This window comes from Rhinolophus sinicus, chromosome 15 (assembly GCF_057876585.1).
Source record: "Rhinolophus sinicus isolate RSI-liver-muscle chromosome 15, RSI-T2T, whole genome shotgun sequence".
NCBI lineage: Eukaryota > Metazoa > Chordata > Mammalia > Chiroptera > Rhinolophidae > Rhinolophus > Rhinolophus sinicus.
Genome location: NC_142515.1, coordinates 46,741,358 through 46,758,911, shown reverse-complemented (window position 1 = coordinate 46,758,911; position 17,554 = coordinate 46,741,358). Strand labels below are relative to the sequence as shown.

The window sequence follows — 17,554 nt, the reverse complement described above, 5'->3', positions numbered from 1 at the left end:
GAGAATATATAGTATTCTTTAAAGTTTTCTTTGGCTACTGTCATTCTGTATTTCTCCTGAATTTCATTGTTTCTTTGGCTGAAGTACTTCATGCCCGTTATCATTCCTCAAATATTGGATAATCCACTTTCAATTAAAAAACCCCACAAATCTTGGAAGCCCTCTGTGTGATGGTTGGGTGGATGGGGGTGGGCTGTTGTATATAGTCTGGTAGGCTTCAGCATAGAGAAAAGTGTTAACTAGCAAACTGTTGGGTACCCTCTCTAAATGGTTCCATCTACAGGAGTTGTCTCTGGGGCAGTTGAGTTTCTCCAGAAAAAGATCCTCTAATGTCCTGTCTGGTGGAGTGTAACTCAGGTGGCTGACAAGGAATTGGGCAGAGAAGAACAGCTATTTATAGAGCAATAGCTTGCAGTTCTGGCTTTGCCTGTACTCTGTTGCACTTCCTCGAGGAAGCAACTTCAGCTCTCTGGACCTCACACTTTCTTATCCACAAAATGAGAGCTGTAGGTATTGATCCCTGAGGTCCCTTCCAGCTGATACATTAGGGTCACCCCATAGTGTACAGCTTTCTCCTTGGGAGATGGGCAGGGTAAATTCAGTCAAATTAAAATAAGTCTGGGGCGGCTGGTTAACTCAGTTGGTTAGAGCGCAGTGCTCTTCAGAAGGTTGCAGGTTTGATCCCCGCATGGGCCACTGTGAGCTGTGCTCTCCACAACTAGACTGAAGACAAATACTTGACTTGGAGCTGATGGGTCCTGGAGTAAAACACTTAAATAAAAGTTTAACAACAACAAAAATGTCTGGAAGGCCCAGCCCTAATATCAGAAGGGGTCACCTCTGAACCTAGTGGTGTGCCTGGAAATCTTCACATCAGGCTCTCCATCCTTACAGGCAAAGCTGGGCAGGAAGCAAAGCTGCTTTCACTAGGTGGCTTTGGGACATTTGGCAAGTGCCTTTTCTTTTTATGGTGTTCATCAAGTTGGGTTGGATTATATTTTAAGGTCCCATATCTTGCTTTAAAAATAAAATTCCATGATTCAAGTTATCTTATTATTTGCTGGTGTTTGATATAAACTATTTTTTTAAGCCTTCCCTTTTTATAATACTGTGCTCTAAGGAAACTTAGACTGCCTCATGCGCAGGAACCCAACACCGTTTGTCTTACTTTTGCTCTACAATAGGTGTTATTAAAACAAACGTACCTGAAATTAATCTTGTGATTTTTGTCTGGGAATGCTTTAGTGTTCTTTTATCTTAAAAGTCAGAAGTCTTTTAAGAAAACTCAGGTTTGTTGGGAATGTATCTGTGGGATTTTTTGCGTGGAGACAATGGTCCCTGTGCCTCAGAGGTGCCTTATAGATGGCACTTGTTCCACCTCCTGAGCTGGATAATGTTTATACTTGGTACTTAGGAAGCAGCAGCAATGTGGCTTAGGCCAAACTGTTTTTAAAAGGAATGTGATGGGCTTAATCATAAGTGCTGAGGGCTCTTCCTTCACTTGGGTCTTTTCATTATAAAACTGGCACCACATAACAGAGTTGCTTTCATAAGGAAAATGCTCTTTCCAGCCAAGATATTTGGTTGGTTAAGAATGGGTCAAGTTAACTCCTACCTGTTTAAGATTACTTACGTTTTTTTTAATTAAAGTTTTTGGGGTGACATTAGTCATTACATAGATTTCAGCTGTACAATTCTGTAATACATCATGTATATCTCATTGTGTTCACCACCCAGTCAGTTCTCTTTCCATCACGATATATATATTTGACGTTCATTTTCTACTGAGCTATTAAACTTGTGAGTTAACAGAACTTGAGGGGATAGCCATGTAAAACTGAATTTAAGGTGAAGTCTTACTTAAAATAATAATGAACTCTAACATCTGATTTCCAAATTCTCTTCAAATTTTAGGGAATTACTGTATATGTAAAATATATATAATGCCAAACTCAAATGCATTTCGGTGAATTTATCCTTAAACATTGTCGGACTAGGTAATCTTGAAGGTTCTTAAAGAAAATTCCCATCAGTAAGATTATTTTTAAAAAACATTTTATCATGGAAATGTTCAAACATACAATTGTAGAAAAAAACAAACCATTACCCAGTTTCAATATTGATCAATATATGGTCATCTTGTTTTACTTATATTCAACCCGTATTTCTTCTCACCAATTATTTTGAAGCAAATTCCACACTTATTTAATCTACAACTCTTTCAGTATTTATCTTTCAAAGAAAAGAAGACTCATTTTTGATTCATCTATATATATTCCTGTTAAAATGTTCTCGGTTGAAAATGTTTTCACATGTAATTTTGTTACCAATTTGAACATTAATATCTACACTTTTCCTTCCTACTAGGGACTGGTTTGGCTGAAAGACAAAGAAGCAACACATTGTAAGCTTTGTGAAAAGGAATTCTCACTCTCTAAGAGAAAGGTAAGGGAAGTAGGAAGTGACTCCAAAAGTTTTAGTGCAAATATGGCTTCTAATTTTGTTCATAAAGTTTTTTCTCTGATTTTTCCAAAAATAGCACCACTGTAGAAACTGTGGGGAAATTTTCTGTAATGCTTGCTCTGACAACGAACTGCCTTTGCCTTCTTCACCAAAGCCAGTACGGGTTTGTGATTCCTGTCACGCACTGCTGATTCAGAGATGCTCATCTAACTTGCCCTAAGACTCAAGAACTAAATCCTTACTGTATGCCAGTACCTATGTTGAATGTTATGTATGAACATGTACACAACATATTCAGACAGCCCTTCTTAAGCAGCTTTCAGATAGTATTGGAAAGTTTTACCTTCCACATACATATTCATGAGTTGAGAAGTTGTATAATTTGGTATTTCCTTTCCCATTGCTATTCAAAAAGAATTTAAGAGGGCATGCTTTAAAATAACTTTAGCCTAATTCCCAATCCATGTAATAATCATGTAACTCTTAAAGACAACGCAAGGCCACATAGCATAGCTAACACGTTTGCCTTATTTGGTAATGGCCTTCTTAAACAGGGCTTCAGATTTATGCTCCTGATCGTTGTGTTGGTATTTTGTGGTGCCTGTAATTTTCCTAATGCACTTTAAAGCTTAATGGTTCTCAGAGAAAGACTGAAATTATTATGTAGAACTTTTCACAAGCATTAACATTCCAATTCAAGATTTTCCATTAGCTTGGTAAGGTTTCAAGCTATTTGCCATTTTTCTCCACCTTCCTTTGCCCATTTTGCATTAGAAAAAGCCAGTATTTTGTAAAATTTACTTTTGGTCTTCCTCCTCTCTAAAAATCAATTTATTTGCTGATACCTTTCAGATACAGTGGATTCAAGAGGTATTATTTTGCCTCAACTTTTTCCTTAGTTTGAAAGGAAAAACCATCATCTTTTTACCTTAAGTTGCTACTTGCAGATCTTTCCAGCAACTTTTAAGCATTATATTATAGTGGTCTACCACTGCATGAGTAAAAAATTCAGCATATATTGGGCATCTCTAGGCCAGGGTCTTTAGAAGATATGGTCTCAGCCCTGCAATGAAACATACTTGAACCATTTCAAGCACGATTCAGAAAACACTAATCCTCTTGTATTGCTTATAGCATACCAAGAGTTTAATCTCTAAACTTACCCGTATATAAGTATACATAATTAATCACTTGAACAGCATCACTACTTGAGACCCTAATTTTTCTTTTTTCTATCAGTTTGTAATTTCAGCCATGCACTTTAAGCCTGTGAACTTTTCAAAGAATGTCATATTAGGACTCTTACATTACTTCTAGGAACATTAGTGAATTTAATCATTGCCATTTCTTTACCCCCAGGTGTTACTTTATTCTATAGTAAAGTACATACTTCCATTGAAGTTTAAAATTATTTAATTTTCTAAATTGCCAAAGTATGAAACTAACATTTTACTTAAGACTTATTTTCTCCATAACTCAATTGGATGTCTTCAAAACAGATTTTTAGGTCTTTCTTGAATGCTGGTAGAAATGTTATCAAGAGATATGAATTATATTCTTGAACTGTTTTGTATTGATGGAATGGACTAACATTTTTATGATTGCTGAAAATGAGAATAAGCAAAAAAGAAAAATTTCAAATACTGTCTTTTTATTACTATGCTTAGAACAACTTTTAAAATGTCAGTTTTGCTTAAAATTCCAAGACTGATTTTTTAGTCCCCCTTTAAATTCTTTGCCATTCAAAACTCACGTTATCACCAGATTTGGACTTTTTGTAGGCAAGCTTTTATGACAGCAGTACAACTTACTCCATTTAGTTTTGGCTTTTGAAAAAAACCACGTATACTAATTTTGGATTTTGTTACAAAACCTTCAATTTGTATTTTGTGCTGTTGAACCTACACTTTTACTTTTCAAGTAAGATTTGCCCTCACAGATGTATTTATTTTATTAAACTTCACATACCATTCTCTCATCTAGCCAGTATTACAATAATGCTGTCATGGTGCCAAGGAATTGTGATTGTCATTCCACCCTGCAATGTTTTAAAATAAAATGTAAGTTTTATAAACCAAGTAAAAGATTTTGAAAATTAGCCTGCTTTAGAAGGGCAACTTTCATTTTTAACACTTTATATTTTTATTGCTTGAAGATTTTAATAGGGTACTCCTGAGCAAATAAAAGCACATAAAGGTAAGTGGTATGAGCCTAACATGTAAGGGAGTGGGTACAGGCGTTAAGATGAATCATTGCTTGTGTTGATAGAGAAGGTAGCCTGAATGTAGCCTAACAGCAGAAACCATTCCTTAGGAGTCACTTTGTCTAATCTTCAATTAGACACATTTAGCATCTTCTACCAATTTGATTTGTAATCAGTAAATGACACAAAGCATTCTAGGACAGACACCATACTATTATCTCCCACATGGATATTTATTACATTAGTAACATTTCTAGCAAAAACAAGTAACAAGTTCAATAACTCAGTAACTGAATTCACATTAACAGGTTTTATTTTGATCCATTAGCCAATTTGGATATTGATCAAAGGGATTAAAAGTAAAAAGCACCTTTTCCTGGCTACATATAGTTTTTAACACAATGGCTCTAAAACTCCAAACAAGTATCAGATGCAAAACCCAACTGTAGGACTCATTTTAATTAAGACTACAACGTGGACTTGTCTCTTACATTTTTTAAGTTACACAATTATTAAAAAACCATATGCTTTAACTGTTGGGCTGAAACCAAAAATACATCTCTGAGAATTATACTCCACAGTAAATACCTTTGTACTTGTACTGAATTCTGGTGTCACTGAGAACCTTAATCTAGTCTAAGACATTTTGAGATAACACAACTACCACTTTTTTGGATACATTTTTTGGTACTTCAGTCAAGTGCTGAGAGGATTTTATTCTAAAATCTAGGGCTAGAATTTAAATTTCCAACACCCCCATCCCCAGGTAATACAATTGTGAATATTCAGAAATCCAGATACCTCTTACATAGATTAACATTTCAGAACTATGCCTGGTTAAGTGACATTTGAAAAAGACAAATATAGAATTAGCTGAATTTACACTCCTGAAGCCATCTAAACTCATCTTTACGTGCTACATATTTACAGTGTTGTCCAGGAGAAACTAAAGAAAAAAGACTATTTTCCAAGCTCTATTCCAGATGCCTGCTTATTAAGACTTACAGCTTATGCAGAGGTGAACCATTGTCCTCTAAAATTACACCGTACTACTTCTTGTAGAGCTAATAATAAAATACATCAACCCAAATCTTATGAAAGCAGCACATCCTTCGGAGTAACTAGTATATAAAAAGTATCAACATCAGTGGTTTGAATATAAAAATTTATTTTTAAGTCAAAGTATGCAACAAATAAAACCTACAGAAAACAGATTTTTCCCATCACAATCTGTTGCTTTACCAAATAATATTTTGAAAACACATTCCTTCAGTCATTATAAAGTTCTTAAAATACAAAAGAAATGAAATCTGTAAGAAAGTCTAGTAGACCAGATGCTGTTGTCAGGACTCTTATGTTGGTAGTTATGCTTTAATACATCCCACGCCATCCACCTCCACTCATGCCACCTTGCCCATAGTAACCTCCACTGCCTCCACCACCACGGCCTTAAAAAAAGACATTAAGAATTGTTTAGTAGGAGGTATCAATGTAGAATATAGTAACACATAAACTTTAAGTTGTCTGTACCACATATGGGGCTAACAAACTGAACTTCGGTAACCAATGACACTTACCGTAACCCCCCAAGCCATCAGGAGTACCATAGCCTCCGCTGTAATTGTTCCCCATTCCCATTCTTCCAACAGATCCATAACCTCCCTGATTATCTTAAAAAAAAAAAAAAAAAAAAAAAAGTTTTAGATTGATTGCTAAGTATCTAACTCTGCTTATTTAAAAAACTTTACATACCCATTCCATCTCTGCCGTAGCCTCCCATTCCAGAACCTCCCATTCCAGAGCCACCTCCAGGAGTAGAATTCAAGAAGAGTTCAATGTATCGGTGTTCTGTAGAGAAAAAAAAGAGTAACAAGGGAGAAAGAAATGATGGATCAAATTTAAAAGGGTGACTGGCTAATATTAACCTAAATGTATGCCAGATAGGGCTAAAATTTAGGTTTCGTTCAAACTGTACAGCCTTGAACAAGTATAGAACATGTTTTGGGCCTCAGTCTTATCTATAAAAGGGCTGATTCATTATTTTAGAACTAGCTGGTATACTTCTTAAAAAATATATTCCAGGCCCAGTCATAGAACTGAATCAGAATCTTAAAAGTACCAAGTGATTGAATGTGTAGCCACATTTGGGAATCACTGGTCAAGGTGAAATTTAATGGCTTTAAAAAACAGATTTGATGACATGCAGCAATAACTTACCAAAGTTGATCAATATACAGGTTAAGAAGTGGTAATAATTTACAAAAGGCACGGGAACTCGGGCAAATGCAAATAATAGCAAGCAACATACCTATTTTCCCTCTTTAATAACTTTAAGCTCCAATAATCTGTCAAGTATTAAGAGTGAATTAACTTCAATAAAAAGTCCTCTAGAAAGCTACTAAAGCCTAAAATTATAAGCAAGTTCACCTACCGTGTTTCCCAGAAAATAAGACCTAGCGGGACCATCAGCTGTAATGCGTCTTTTGGAGCAAAAATTAATACTGGGTTTTATGTTAATTTTTGCTCCAAAAAGACACATTACAGCTGATGGTCTGGCTAGGTCCTATTTTTGGGGAAACACGGTAGGAAATAAGATAGCATGCCAAGGATTCCACTTACGCATGTTATTCTTATCTTTAGACATGGCAGCTACTGCATCTTCATGTGTCACAAACTCTACATCTGCTTCTCCTGTTGCTCTGCCATCAGCTCCAATATCAATATGCACTCGTATTGGATTTAGTGGTGAGAAGAACTAAATAAAAGATAACACTTATTACTTATTTTTCTATTTATAGTATTGAAATTACCACGTGCCTTGGTTTTTCCTCATTCATTAAAACAAACTCTTCTACACTGTGTTACAAGGCTAACCATTCCAGAGGTTCTAGGAATATAAGACTATACTTGGAAAAAATTACAGAATTATCTTTTCTAAAATAAATTTTAAAAGAAAAATATTTCTAACCTAGAGAACAGGTTACCCTAAATAAATAAAAATGTTTCATAACCCCAGTACTTGAGAGAGTAAGTATCCCACTCCCAAGAAAGGTATTTCAAAGTTGTTTGAAATATTAACAGGTTTCCTAAAAGTATGTGCTGAGAAATTGGGTGTTACGATTCAGAACAATGGAGTTTGATAAACCTACCAACTATATATGGATATCTCCCAAAATACATCATTTAATTCTAATCATAAGTTAATCAGGTTTCAGTGATCCTAAAAGGCACCTGGACCTTAGGCCAATTTGTTTCTAGTAAGATCTAAAGCAAAAATTTTAAGAACTAGATAATAAATGAATGAGTGTGACTGGATATGGCTCATGGGCTGAGGTTTGCTGATTCTCGAACCAATTTGAAACCAACCAGTTTCAAATCAATAGCAGCATGTACTTCCATGATTTTCAGCTCCTCACCCACCATGTAGCCTAGAAAGCCAAACCAAACTACTAAAATGTATTGACTTGTTAACATATTCACTTTTAAAACTTTATACAGGAGAAACAATCTTCTAGTCACAACCACTCTATGATCAGTCTGTCACTTAATTCTTAACTGGACTTAAAACTTGTACTTGCTTGAATCCTATGTACATAGGTCAGCACACAACAGACACAAAAATACTTATCACTACTTAAAGATAACACTAAGAATCTTCAAAACTTAGATACTAGGACTAAGTATAAAACCACTAGTAAATTACTAAAATCACTCACATTAGCGATGTCATTTTCAGTTGCACGGAAAGGCAATCCTCTCATGTGTACAAAATGACCACCGTGAAAACCTGAACTTGCATCACCAGCTCCACCATAGCCATGCCCTCCCATACCTAGGGAATAAAAGTTCCAAGATTAGAAACTGATATGTGTAGAAAAGAAAGCATTTCAACAAAGCATTTCTTCCCTATACACCTTTCCCAATTTACACCTTTTTGACAACCTCAAAAGATCTTAACACAGGTGTTCTGAACATCAAAGAGAATTTACTTTTAAGTATACATCATATAAAAGCCCAATGTAGGAATGCATTAAAAGATGCCTGAGTTGACTTTATATAAATCACTTATATTAGGACTAGGTAGTTGTAAAGCAAATACTTAAATTGAAAAATGAGTATGTCTTTAATATTTAGTTTACCTCTTCCATCTCTCATTCTGTCATCAAAGCCATCATTTCCATAGCCATAATTATTATAGCCACCATAGTCATCAAAACCTCCATAACCTGCATAATTTGAGAAATACACGGATACACTTTAAAGAGATACATTTTATAATCTAGTTTACAAAAGCACACTTTGTGATAAGCAGTCTGGTCAAATTATTATTACAAAGTTTACAACTCCCAACATGTGAAAAAAAGCAGTTAATACTTGGTGGAAATTAAAATCGCAAAAAAATACTTAGATATCAAAATTTTCACCTATGCCAAACAGAAAAATGTCAACATTTTAATTTCTGTATACATTATCTAGGTGCTCATATGTGCATCAATCAAGTCCCACAGCTAGCCATGGGAATTTGTATTTTCATGAACAGGTTTTAAAACCTAGTAGGTACTGAAATTACTGCCATTTCTATATTTCTTGACAAAGTGTCAGGAATATTAAGAAAATGACAACAGAACCTTTGTTCATTAGATACACATACCACCATCATATCCATCACCTCCTCGTCGCATTCTGTCATACATACTTCCACGCCCAGCTCCATAATAACCCCCTCTTCCTCCTATTGGTCTATCATATGGTCCCGGTCGCTGGCCCAGCAATCTTCTTGGTGGATCATATAATCCTCTGATTTCACTCCTGTTACTTCTGAAGATCTCAATATACCTATTTAAAAATGGTTTAAGGTATAGGTTTCAGCTTAAATGTATTAGAGTAACTAAGATATCGGGCAAAATGCAGTAAGTTTTTCTATATCTAGATACATTAGCCAATTTAAATTGCCTAAATACACCATAAAGTTAACATTTTAACATCTACAAACTTAAATAATACTTAAGTTTACATAGACAAATTAGTCATTTGAAAACAATTTATAATATAATTTTAACTTGTTTCCTTTAGTACATGATAGGTGTTTAGAAAAAAATTGATTATACAAAAGCATTTATCAACATCCTACAGAAAATGGAAACAATCTAATTTTAATTTAAGCCAACTATTAGCATTAATTCCCCACCCAAATCTGTAGTTTCCAAGTTAAATTTAGATAATTATCAATTCTTTAAAACTACCCCAGAAAAATGTTACTGTTACCCCCCCATTTAAGCAATAGTGACCCACAACCCCCAAAAATAAAAATTTAACACCATCCCAAACTCTCCATCCCCACCTGTGCCCTATTCTTTCCTTGTGTTTCCCCAGAGCATTTTCTGCTATCTCCTTTGAAGCAAACTGCACGAAGGCCTCCCCTGTGCTTCTCCCCTGGTAGTCCATCGTCAATGTTATCCCATTTGGCACGATTTCCAACCCTTTAACCCAAGGACAAATAACCCCATCAAGGGGAACAGTGTTAAAGGCTGAAACATTCCCATCTGAATCAAATATTTAAAACAAGTCTAAACAAAACAAACAAAAAAAAGCTTAGTTCCCCATCACCCCATAATACAAATGGAAGATTTTTTCAAATATTACTGGATTACATAATTTTTTTTGTGACCAGTGTCTTTTAAAATTATACACATACGCTAAAAGCCCACCTATATTAAAAGAAAAAAAAGCTCGAATCAAATTTATGCTCCATATGCTAATTCATGGTTCATTTTATCACACATTACTCTCAAGTTTATTGCACATTAGTTTTTACATATTCTACGCATTCTGCATTGAATATTAACTGGAGCACATCCCACAACTTAATACATTAACCAAGATATACCCAAATTAAAAAGTCCCCCAAATAAATGGGTTTTGCAAATTAAAAACTGAGTAATATAATGTAAAATTAAAATACTACTAAACTTTGACTAATACTAGAGGTACCTTGAAAGAACTGAACTATTTCCTCTTTGCTGCAACCAAATGGCAGTCCACGAAGTCGTACTGTCCCATCACTAGCGTCATTTGGACCATTATGTTTCATAACCCAATCCATCTCAATACCGTTTGATTTAAATGCTATAAAAAATAAACAAGCACATAAAGCAGTCAATCAAAATATACTCTTGTCAGAGGTACTGAAGAAACACCTCTCAGTGATGCATAACAGGAAATGTAACATACAGCTCAGTCACACTCCGGCGACAATGCCACAATACAACAGTACAACAGCTTTCTGTTTTGGTGGGGTTAAGCAAAAAGACTGGGGAAAGGCTGTGAAATCTAACCCTCCCACCAAAAAGTACTGAACTAAATTTCTAAGGGTCAAATATTATATGTTGCCTAATTTTAAGATAGCTTACATAATCCCACTATCAGTCTTCAAATGCTCCCTATTGCTTGACTGTCATTTAATGTCAACTTTGCCTTTCTCCTCTCTCAAAATTTTAATTTTCCAGGTTTTATTATTCACTTGAATAGTTTGTTCTGCAAATTCTTTAAAACTTCATTACTAAAAAATTGCACATAGTACTACTATCCACTCACAGTAAGAGCCTAAGTTAAAAGTAGGAGTATGCCTTGATGTTGGAAAAATGGCATTACAAAAGCCTAGATTTATTAGAAGCACTGTAATTCTGAACATATCAAATTGTTTTTGAAGGGGGAAAAATTCCTATCTCTATTTTAACTAAATCTAGTTTAAACACTCCTCAAGAGCAAGTTTTAAAATGCCTGAATTAGGCTGGATTTGAAAACTGAGGTAACAATGCCACTCAAAGGTGAATGCCTTCCAACAGCATCAGTTTTTTTGAAGCCACCTGTTTTGGAAGTTATTGAAGATAGTAAAAACATTCACATTCAGAAAGTATTAAAAAGGGTACAGTGAGAAGCCCTTTCCTTTCAAAAAGAACCCATCCACCCAGTCTCCTTCCCAAGACAACCATCCTTTCTTTTGAACTTCCAGAACACTATAAAAGAGGCTAATGCAGAAGTCCTTCAGCTGCAGAAACTTACCAGACCTTACAAATTTCACTGTGCAGCTACAAGGAATCCTACTCACCTGAATATTTCAAACCTTTCCCTCACCACCACCTCCCCTGTAAACAAAACAATTTGTTCAACTTCATTCCTTTATTTATGCTCAAGGATTCTATTTCATGTCAACAGTATTCACTAATATTTAATTTCAATAAGTATGATCTAATTAGCAGTGCAACTGTTAGGGGCAGCATCTGCAAAGAGTAAAATTTCTTTTTCCTAGCATCTACGCAGTTAAAATAAGCTAATGTAGAAATTTTCAAATGTGGTTATTAATCAAATATCTCTGCATATAAATCACCACCCCTGGGACCTGTTGTTTTTTAAAGCAAGTATCCTAGGTGACACTCTAGACAGACCCAAAATGGGAAGAACATAAATTTTTATCTGACATTACATCTTATTCTTATGCACACAAATAACTGGTATGAACCTTTTAAGATAAAAAAAACTCTGGGTTTGAATCCCTAGTCTGTCACTCACTGGCTACTTAATTTTCAGCAAACTGCTTAACCCCTGTGTCCAACTGTAAAATAAAGCAGTGGTCTGAGACAGGACGACCCCTCAATGGTGGCTAGTGTTACTGGATTTGAAGAGGCTTTGTAGAACCAATGAAATGTACCATAAACAAAACAATTGAACCTTAAAGGATAGAAAAGTACTGAGTCTTCAAAGGAGTAAGGACTGTTTGTTACAAGTCTTTTCCAAAGTCAACAAAAGCTTACATTTCCATGTTTCCTTAGAAATCATCTAAAGCAGAGAAAAAAAGCCAGGGTTTTGGGAAATGTTTACTACAATATGTTAGCTAGATGATTTTAAAACACTGTTCTAATATAGTAGTAGCCCTGAAAGAAGAGGGCCCCTAATCTGTTTAGGGAAAAAAGTTGAGACATTATGAAGACCTACCATTTTTTTTAAAATAAACATTTTAAAAAAATAGCACCAATTTAAATAACAGCCATTTCCTATAAAGGGCGATTTAAGACAAGAGGGAGAGAGTATCCATCACGTTAATTTCTCATGAAAAATTTAAGAACTTTGCAAAGTCAATCTAAACTGTTGTGAAAAGACATTAGTGTGGTGCTTTTTATCATTTAGCACTTTTTTTTTCCCAATGTAAAGCTACTGTTTTGGGGAACAAACACACACAAAAAAGGAAATCAACTTATCCGTACTACAAATCTTAGCACTTTCCAACAGACACTAGCAAGAAAACTAGTTTTGATTTTTTGGATCAGCCCATACCAATGACATCGATATAAAAACAACTAAAGTACTATGTCTAAAAACAAAAACAGACATACACACTGAACTGTTTTAAATTAGGAAAAGTTAAATTTTAAATTGGGGAAAAGTTCACCAGATTCGGAAGAAACTTTTATAGGGCACGTCTCCTTCCTATATGTATGTAGAGTACAAAATAATAAAAGGCATACTATTTTCTCTTCAAAAGTCGATGTTAGAGTCTAAAATTCTACTTACAAAACAAAAACCAAGACAAGCTATAGTCATACAAAAAGACAATCTGCTTTAGTACCTTCATAAAGATGTCTCAGAAACTAATAGTTTTTACTAATTATTCAGGACAGTCCATCTCAATTCTGCTTTTAAGAATGACAAGTGTTTAAAAATAAAAAATCACAAAAAAGGACTAATTAAAAACATCATCAGTGGAAATATTAGGATAACTGTAGTCAGCTTTGTAATTTTCTAAACATGCTAAATGAGACACCAGTCACAAAAAAACACATACGCATATTGCATGATTTTAAATGGATTGTTTGTTACGCAAATTTTATCTCAAAGCTGTTAAGAAAATGCACCTAACAAAGGCCAATGAAATATAAAATATCTTTACAAGAGATTATAGTATCTTCCAAGGTATAATACTTAAAAGGCTTTGATGCATCCATAAGTAACTTTTTAAATGGTAGCCCACTGGTACTAAAACATGAGAATGAACTTCAAATTTTGGCAAAAAAGTGGTGACGTTTAACTGAAATGGTTTTTCATCATTCCCCCCTTCCAATGTGCTTGCTCAATTTTGAATTAAAAAAGACACCACTAATACATAAAGGTGAGGTCACTAAAAATGAGTTTTTTCTAGAAGAAAGTTACCATCTACTACAGTTCAGCGGCTTGTTCATCAAAATAAGGATACCAAAAAAGAGCATGGTTATTGAAAATACAAAGGCAATTAGATGGATTTCCAGATTCTGATGCAGATAAGGGCAGAAAAAAGATTTCTAGGGCAATCCAATTAGGAAAGCTGTTATATCATATATTACTTTATAGGATAACTCTGGGCTGTCTTTTCAAAGTCCACTAAAATCATAAAACATCTTCAAAAAGAATGTTTTTGTTTTTAAAGCTGGAAAAGTAGAAAATAGACTTCTTGTAAAGACCCATATGCATTATGGGAAACTCTTCTCATGTCTTGCCTGTCCCTTTTGTACCTTGAAAATCACCTAGCCAGTTCTCCTGTGTTATAAGGACCAAAAATCATGGCAACCACATGACTTGGATTTGTTTTTCTGTTGAGTAAATGTATTTTATTGGTCAAAATATTACTATAGTCCTATACTAATGCCAAGTCTTCGCACAAAATACAACTCTTGCAGATTTAAGTCAGTAATTCAGCACACACACACACACACACACACGCACACACCCCTAAGCCATTACTGTTTGTGTTTTAACCGTTTCTCAAATGTAAAAACTACGTAAGTTCTAACCCAGTACGTGCCAAAACTACACAAAAATCATTGCTAAACCATTCCACCCCCGCCCAAAAGTTCAATAAGCCGTATCATAGTCATAGTTCACTGGGCCCAGACGACCTATTTGAAACATGCCCATTTCACATTCCTATTTTCTAAGTCACCCACTTTTCTGCTTACAAAATAATTACCCACAAAGTCTTTACGTTTAAGATAAGCATGAAAAAGAAACCCTTCGGAAAATGAGTACGTACTCTTTTCGAAGTTCCGAATCTGGAATATAAGGGCCAGATAAGCGTCCTTTATTCCTCCCCGGAGACTTTTCGTTTATCTAGCTGCCCTAGAGACCAGAAAGCTAGGGAGAGTACTCCCCTTTACCCGCCCTCCCCGTCCGGCAGCCAAGCCTGGCTTAAAATCCTTCGCCACCGGGCGGCGGAATTACAAAGGAGACCGTCTGCCTCCTTTGTCCTGGATTTGGGAGTTGAGCGCCTTCGTCGCCATTGGCTTTCCTCCCCCAGCTCCAGCCTCTCTCATCTTGAGAATCTGCATCAGAAGTCACTCGCAGTCCCGCCAGCCCAGGTAGCCCATCCGAGACTGCGGAGGAAGGGAGGCCGCGGTGGGAGGCCAGGCCCATCCCGCGCCATTTCCATCGGGAACGCGCCCGCCTGCCCAGGTCCTCCCCCCACCCAACTGCCCGGCCTTTCCCTGCTCGTTTCGTTCCCCACCTTCACCCCCTCCAGGGCGCTTTGACCACCCTTTGGCCTTCTAAATCAGTTTTCGGAAGCTGAGGGGCAGAAAGTAAAAAGAGAGAGGAAGGGCGGGAAGCCGAGGTGGCCGCGCCACCGTACCCAAAATGGCGGAGGCCAAACCAGCAGGGAGAGGGGAAATGCTGGATGACCCCCCACTTCAGGCCTCGGCTTCGTCCACTGAAGTCGACCTGAGCAAGTCCTCCCACCCCCGGCATGCCGCCCTCCTGGAAGTGGGAGATCGCCTGGGAGGCGCAGCCTGGCCTCTTCCGAGCGGCGACCTCCGCACTTCACCCCCACAGCACCCCCTCCCCGTCTCTTTCGTCCTCCCGACTCCGCTCTCGAAACCACCAGCCCAACCTACCCCCTTTTACTTCAGATACCCTGTCCAACGACAACAGCGCCGATTCCGGGGCTCGCAATGTCCGATCGTGAGGAAGAAGTCGCTCGCGTACTGGAGCGCTCCCCACAACGGTTCTTCCAACCGTCTCCGGCGGAGGCAACCGCTATGGGAGCTGCGCAGCAGAGCGACTGGCTTGGGGGGATGGGAAAGCGCGAACGAGGAGGGGGTGGGCGGAGCGAGAGCAACGAAGACGGTCCGGCCCGGTGCTCGCGAGATTAGAGAGTTGGTCCCGCTTTGGCGCGGGCAGCAAGTAGTACGCTTGCGCACTGGTAGGCTGGACCACTGTTGGAGGGGAGGTGCCGAGGGCTGTCCAGTTAGAGAAAGGGGCGGAGACTTCCGCCCTTCCTGCTTACGGTACAACCATCAAGTTCTCAGAGTCCACCTTTCTGCCCTCTCCCGGACGATAAGTGGCGGTCGTCGTCCTGCTAACGTGTGTTGAAGGAACCGTGGTATCGCAGTTTGAAAAGTTCTCTGGTACTGTGCCCCACCAAGAACAAATTCCATAAAGGCCCCGCCCGTATCCTAGCGTCGTCTGCGTGGAAAGGGCGCCACGTGGTTCGGCTGCCAAATGCAGGGAGTGTTTTTCCCGTCCACCATGTTTGCATTATGCAGTGAAAATAGGAGTATTTCAACGCTGCGGAGATTCAGAAGTGCTCCCCAGGCCCCAATTTCGACTCTCGAGCTAGGGCTCCAACTTCGTCTGGCCCTGGCGCTTCCGCACCCCGCACCCCCAGCGGGTTTAGTCTGGGGGGCTTCTTGAGTGATTTCTTTCCTGCCACGTTCCTCTACAAATCGCTCCTCGCTTTCGCGCTCTCTCTTGCTTTTCTTTCATCTTTTCCACTGTGTAACGTCAGTGACCGATCAGTCGTTCACGGCCGACTTCGGGTTTTCGAAATAGAGCTTTGCATCCTTGAAAATTGCGTGTACAAGTGACATCTAATACTTTTTGATTGTGCTGTCACCAAGGTTCCTAGTGACCCTTTATAGCCTTTTTAAAATTAAGAATGCAAGCCCAATTTCTGGGAAGAGTGGAGGGCAGTACTGATAAAGAGATCAATGCAAATTAATGTCCAACGTGGGAACATACATGAAGTGAGAGGGAGAAAAAGAAATGAGTTTGAGCGCACTTGTTCCTGTAGGTTGGAAAGGTGGACAAAACTAGGTTGTAGACCCTCAATACCCAGCCAAAGCCTGGACCTTGTACTACAGATATTGGGAAGCCCGTAGAGGATGGCGTAGCAGGGTGTTGTTAGTGGAGAAGCTTGAACAATTTTTTCCTCCATAAGATCTGCAACGTGTAAAGACAGGAGGCCAGTTACTTTCATATAATGGAACCTTCAGTTTCATGGCTTTCATTCATTCTCAAATGTGCTTAAGTCAAGTGTGGGACAGTGAGAATTGATTAGGTCATAGTGCTGTATTGCCTTTCTTGAGCCCATTCCTTCAAAATACCCCTCAGAAAAGGGGGAAGGGACGGTGTGGTCATCATTAAAAGAGACAGAAAAAAACAGAATAATGTAATAATAGCTGACGTGTATTGAGAGCATGCTTGAGCTAAACGCTGTGCCCAATTCACTGACTATACAACCCTGAAAGATTATTATCCCCAATTTACAGATGAGGTTCTAGAGAAGTGAGTCCTGAGTTCTAGAGAAGTAAGAAAGTTGCCCAAGGTCACGCACCTAGTGGCAGAAGCTAGGATTTGAACCCAAATGAATGGTTTTACTCCAGGGACCAGGGACTTAAAGAACTAACCTTCCTGGGGTTGCAAATAACTTAACCATGCTAAGGGAACAAACATCATTTTAGGCAAATTGAAGTTACTTCTCCTAACAAACACTAGAGTTGTGATCTCAGGAGACCTTGCTGTTAACAATTTATTGTCTGGAGACATTTGAACAGGCCTGAAACTTGATGTCCTGGTGTCATTGAC

At 37.7% G+C, this 17,554-nt stretch overlaps 3 protein-coding genes across 15 annotated transcripts in view; 2 read left to right on the top strand and 1 right to left on the bottom strand.

Moving 5' to 3' along the window:
• Positions 1-17,554, top strand: part of RUFY2 (RUN and FYVE domain containing 2) — a 62,951-nt gene that overhangs the window by 32,874 nt on the left and 12,523 nt on the right. For 4 of the 6 annotated variants that reach the window (XM_074339513.2, XM_074339512.2, XM_019731742.3 and 1 more), the window contains exons 17-18: positions 2,368-2,445; positions 2,540-2,823. In XM_074339513.2, the coding sequence (XP_074195614.2) occupies positions 2,368-2,445; positions 2,540-2,683 (222 nt within the window). In that variant the 3' untranslated portion in view covers positions 2,684-2,823. Of the gene's footprint in view, positions 1-2,367; positions 2,446-2,539; positions 4,562-17,554 lie in introns of those variants that run through there. The other 2 variants (XM_019731740.3, XM_074339514.2) reach the window with 2 other exon arrangements.
• HNRNPH3 (heterogeneous nuclear ribonucleoprotein H3) lies at positions 4,879-15,846 on the bottom strand. 8 transcript variants are annotated; one of them, XM_019731747.3, is made up of 10 exons: positions 15,583-15,751; positions 10,658-10,792; positions 10,008-10,146; positions 9,318-9,502; positions 8,806-8,892; positions 8,383-8,498; positions 7,286-7,421; positions 6,419-6,514; positions 6,244-6,336; positions 4,879-6,114 (listed from the first exon to the last, which is right to left on the bottom strand). In XM_019731747.3, exons 2-10 carry the CDS (start codon positions 10,767-10,769, stop codon positions 6,038-6,040), a joined length of 1,041 nt encoding a protein of 346 aa, XP_019587306.1. In that variant the 5' UTR covers positions 10,770-10,792; positions 15,583-15,751; the 3' UTR covers positions 4,879-6,037. The 8 variants fall into 8 exon arrangements, with proteins under 8 accessions (XP_019587306.1, XP_019587308.1, XP_019587310.1 ...); XM_019731749.3 differs by having other exon boundaries at positions 9,363-9,502; XM_019731751.3 differs by having other exon boundaries at positions 15,602-15,745.
• The window catches only part of PBLD (phenazine biosynthesis like protein domain containing), a 32,648-nt gene continuing 30,037 nt past the window's right edge, over positions 14,944-17,554 (top strand). The window contains exon 1 of the mRNA XM_088792044.1: positions 14,944-15,051. The gene's annotated coding sequence lies outside the window, so the exon portion shown is untranslated. The remainder of the gene's footprint in view (positions 15,052-17,554) is intronic.

Excerpts from the sequence above, each read along its gene's own strand:
- HNRNPH3 (XM_019731747.3), bottom strand. The coding sequence starts at position 10,769 with ATGGATTGGGTTATGAAACATAATGGTCCAAATGACGCTAGTGATGGG. Across the intron at positions 10,147-10,657 it reads AATAGTTCAGTTCTTTCAAG|GGTTGGAAATCGTGCCAAAT; the intron begins GTACCTCTAGTA and ends CTTGGGTTAAAG. Across the intron at positions 7,422-8,382 it reads CTGAAAATGACATCGCTAAT|TTCTTCTCACCACTAAATCC; the intron begins GTGAGTGATTTT and ends TCTTTTATTTAG.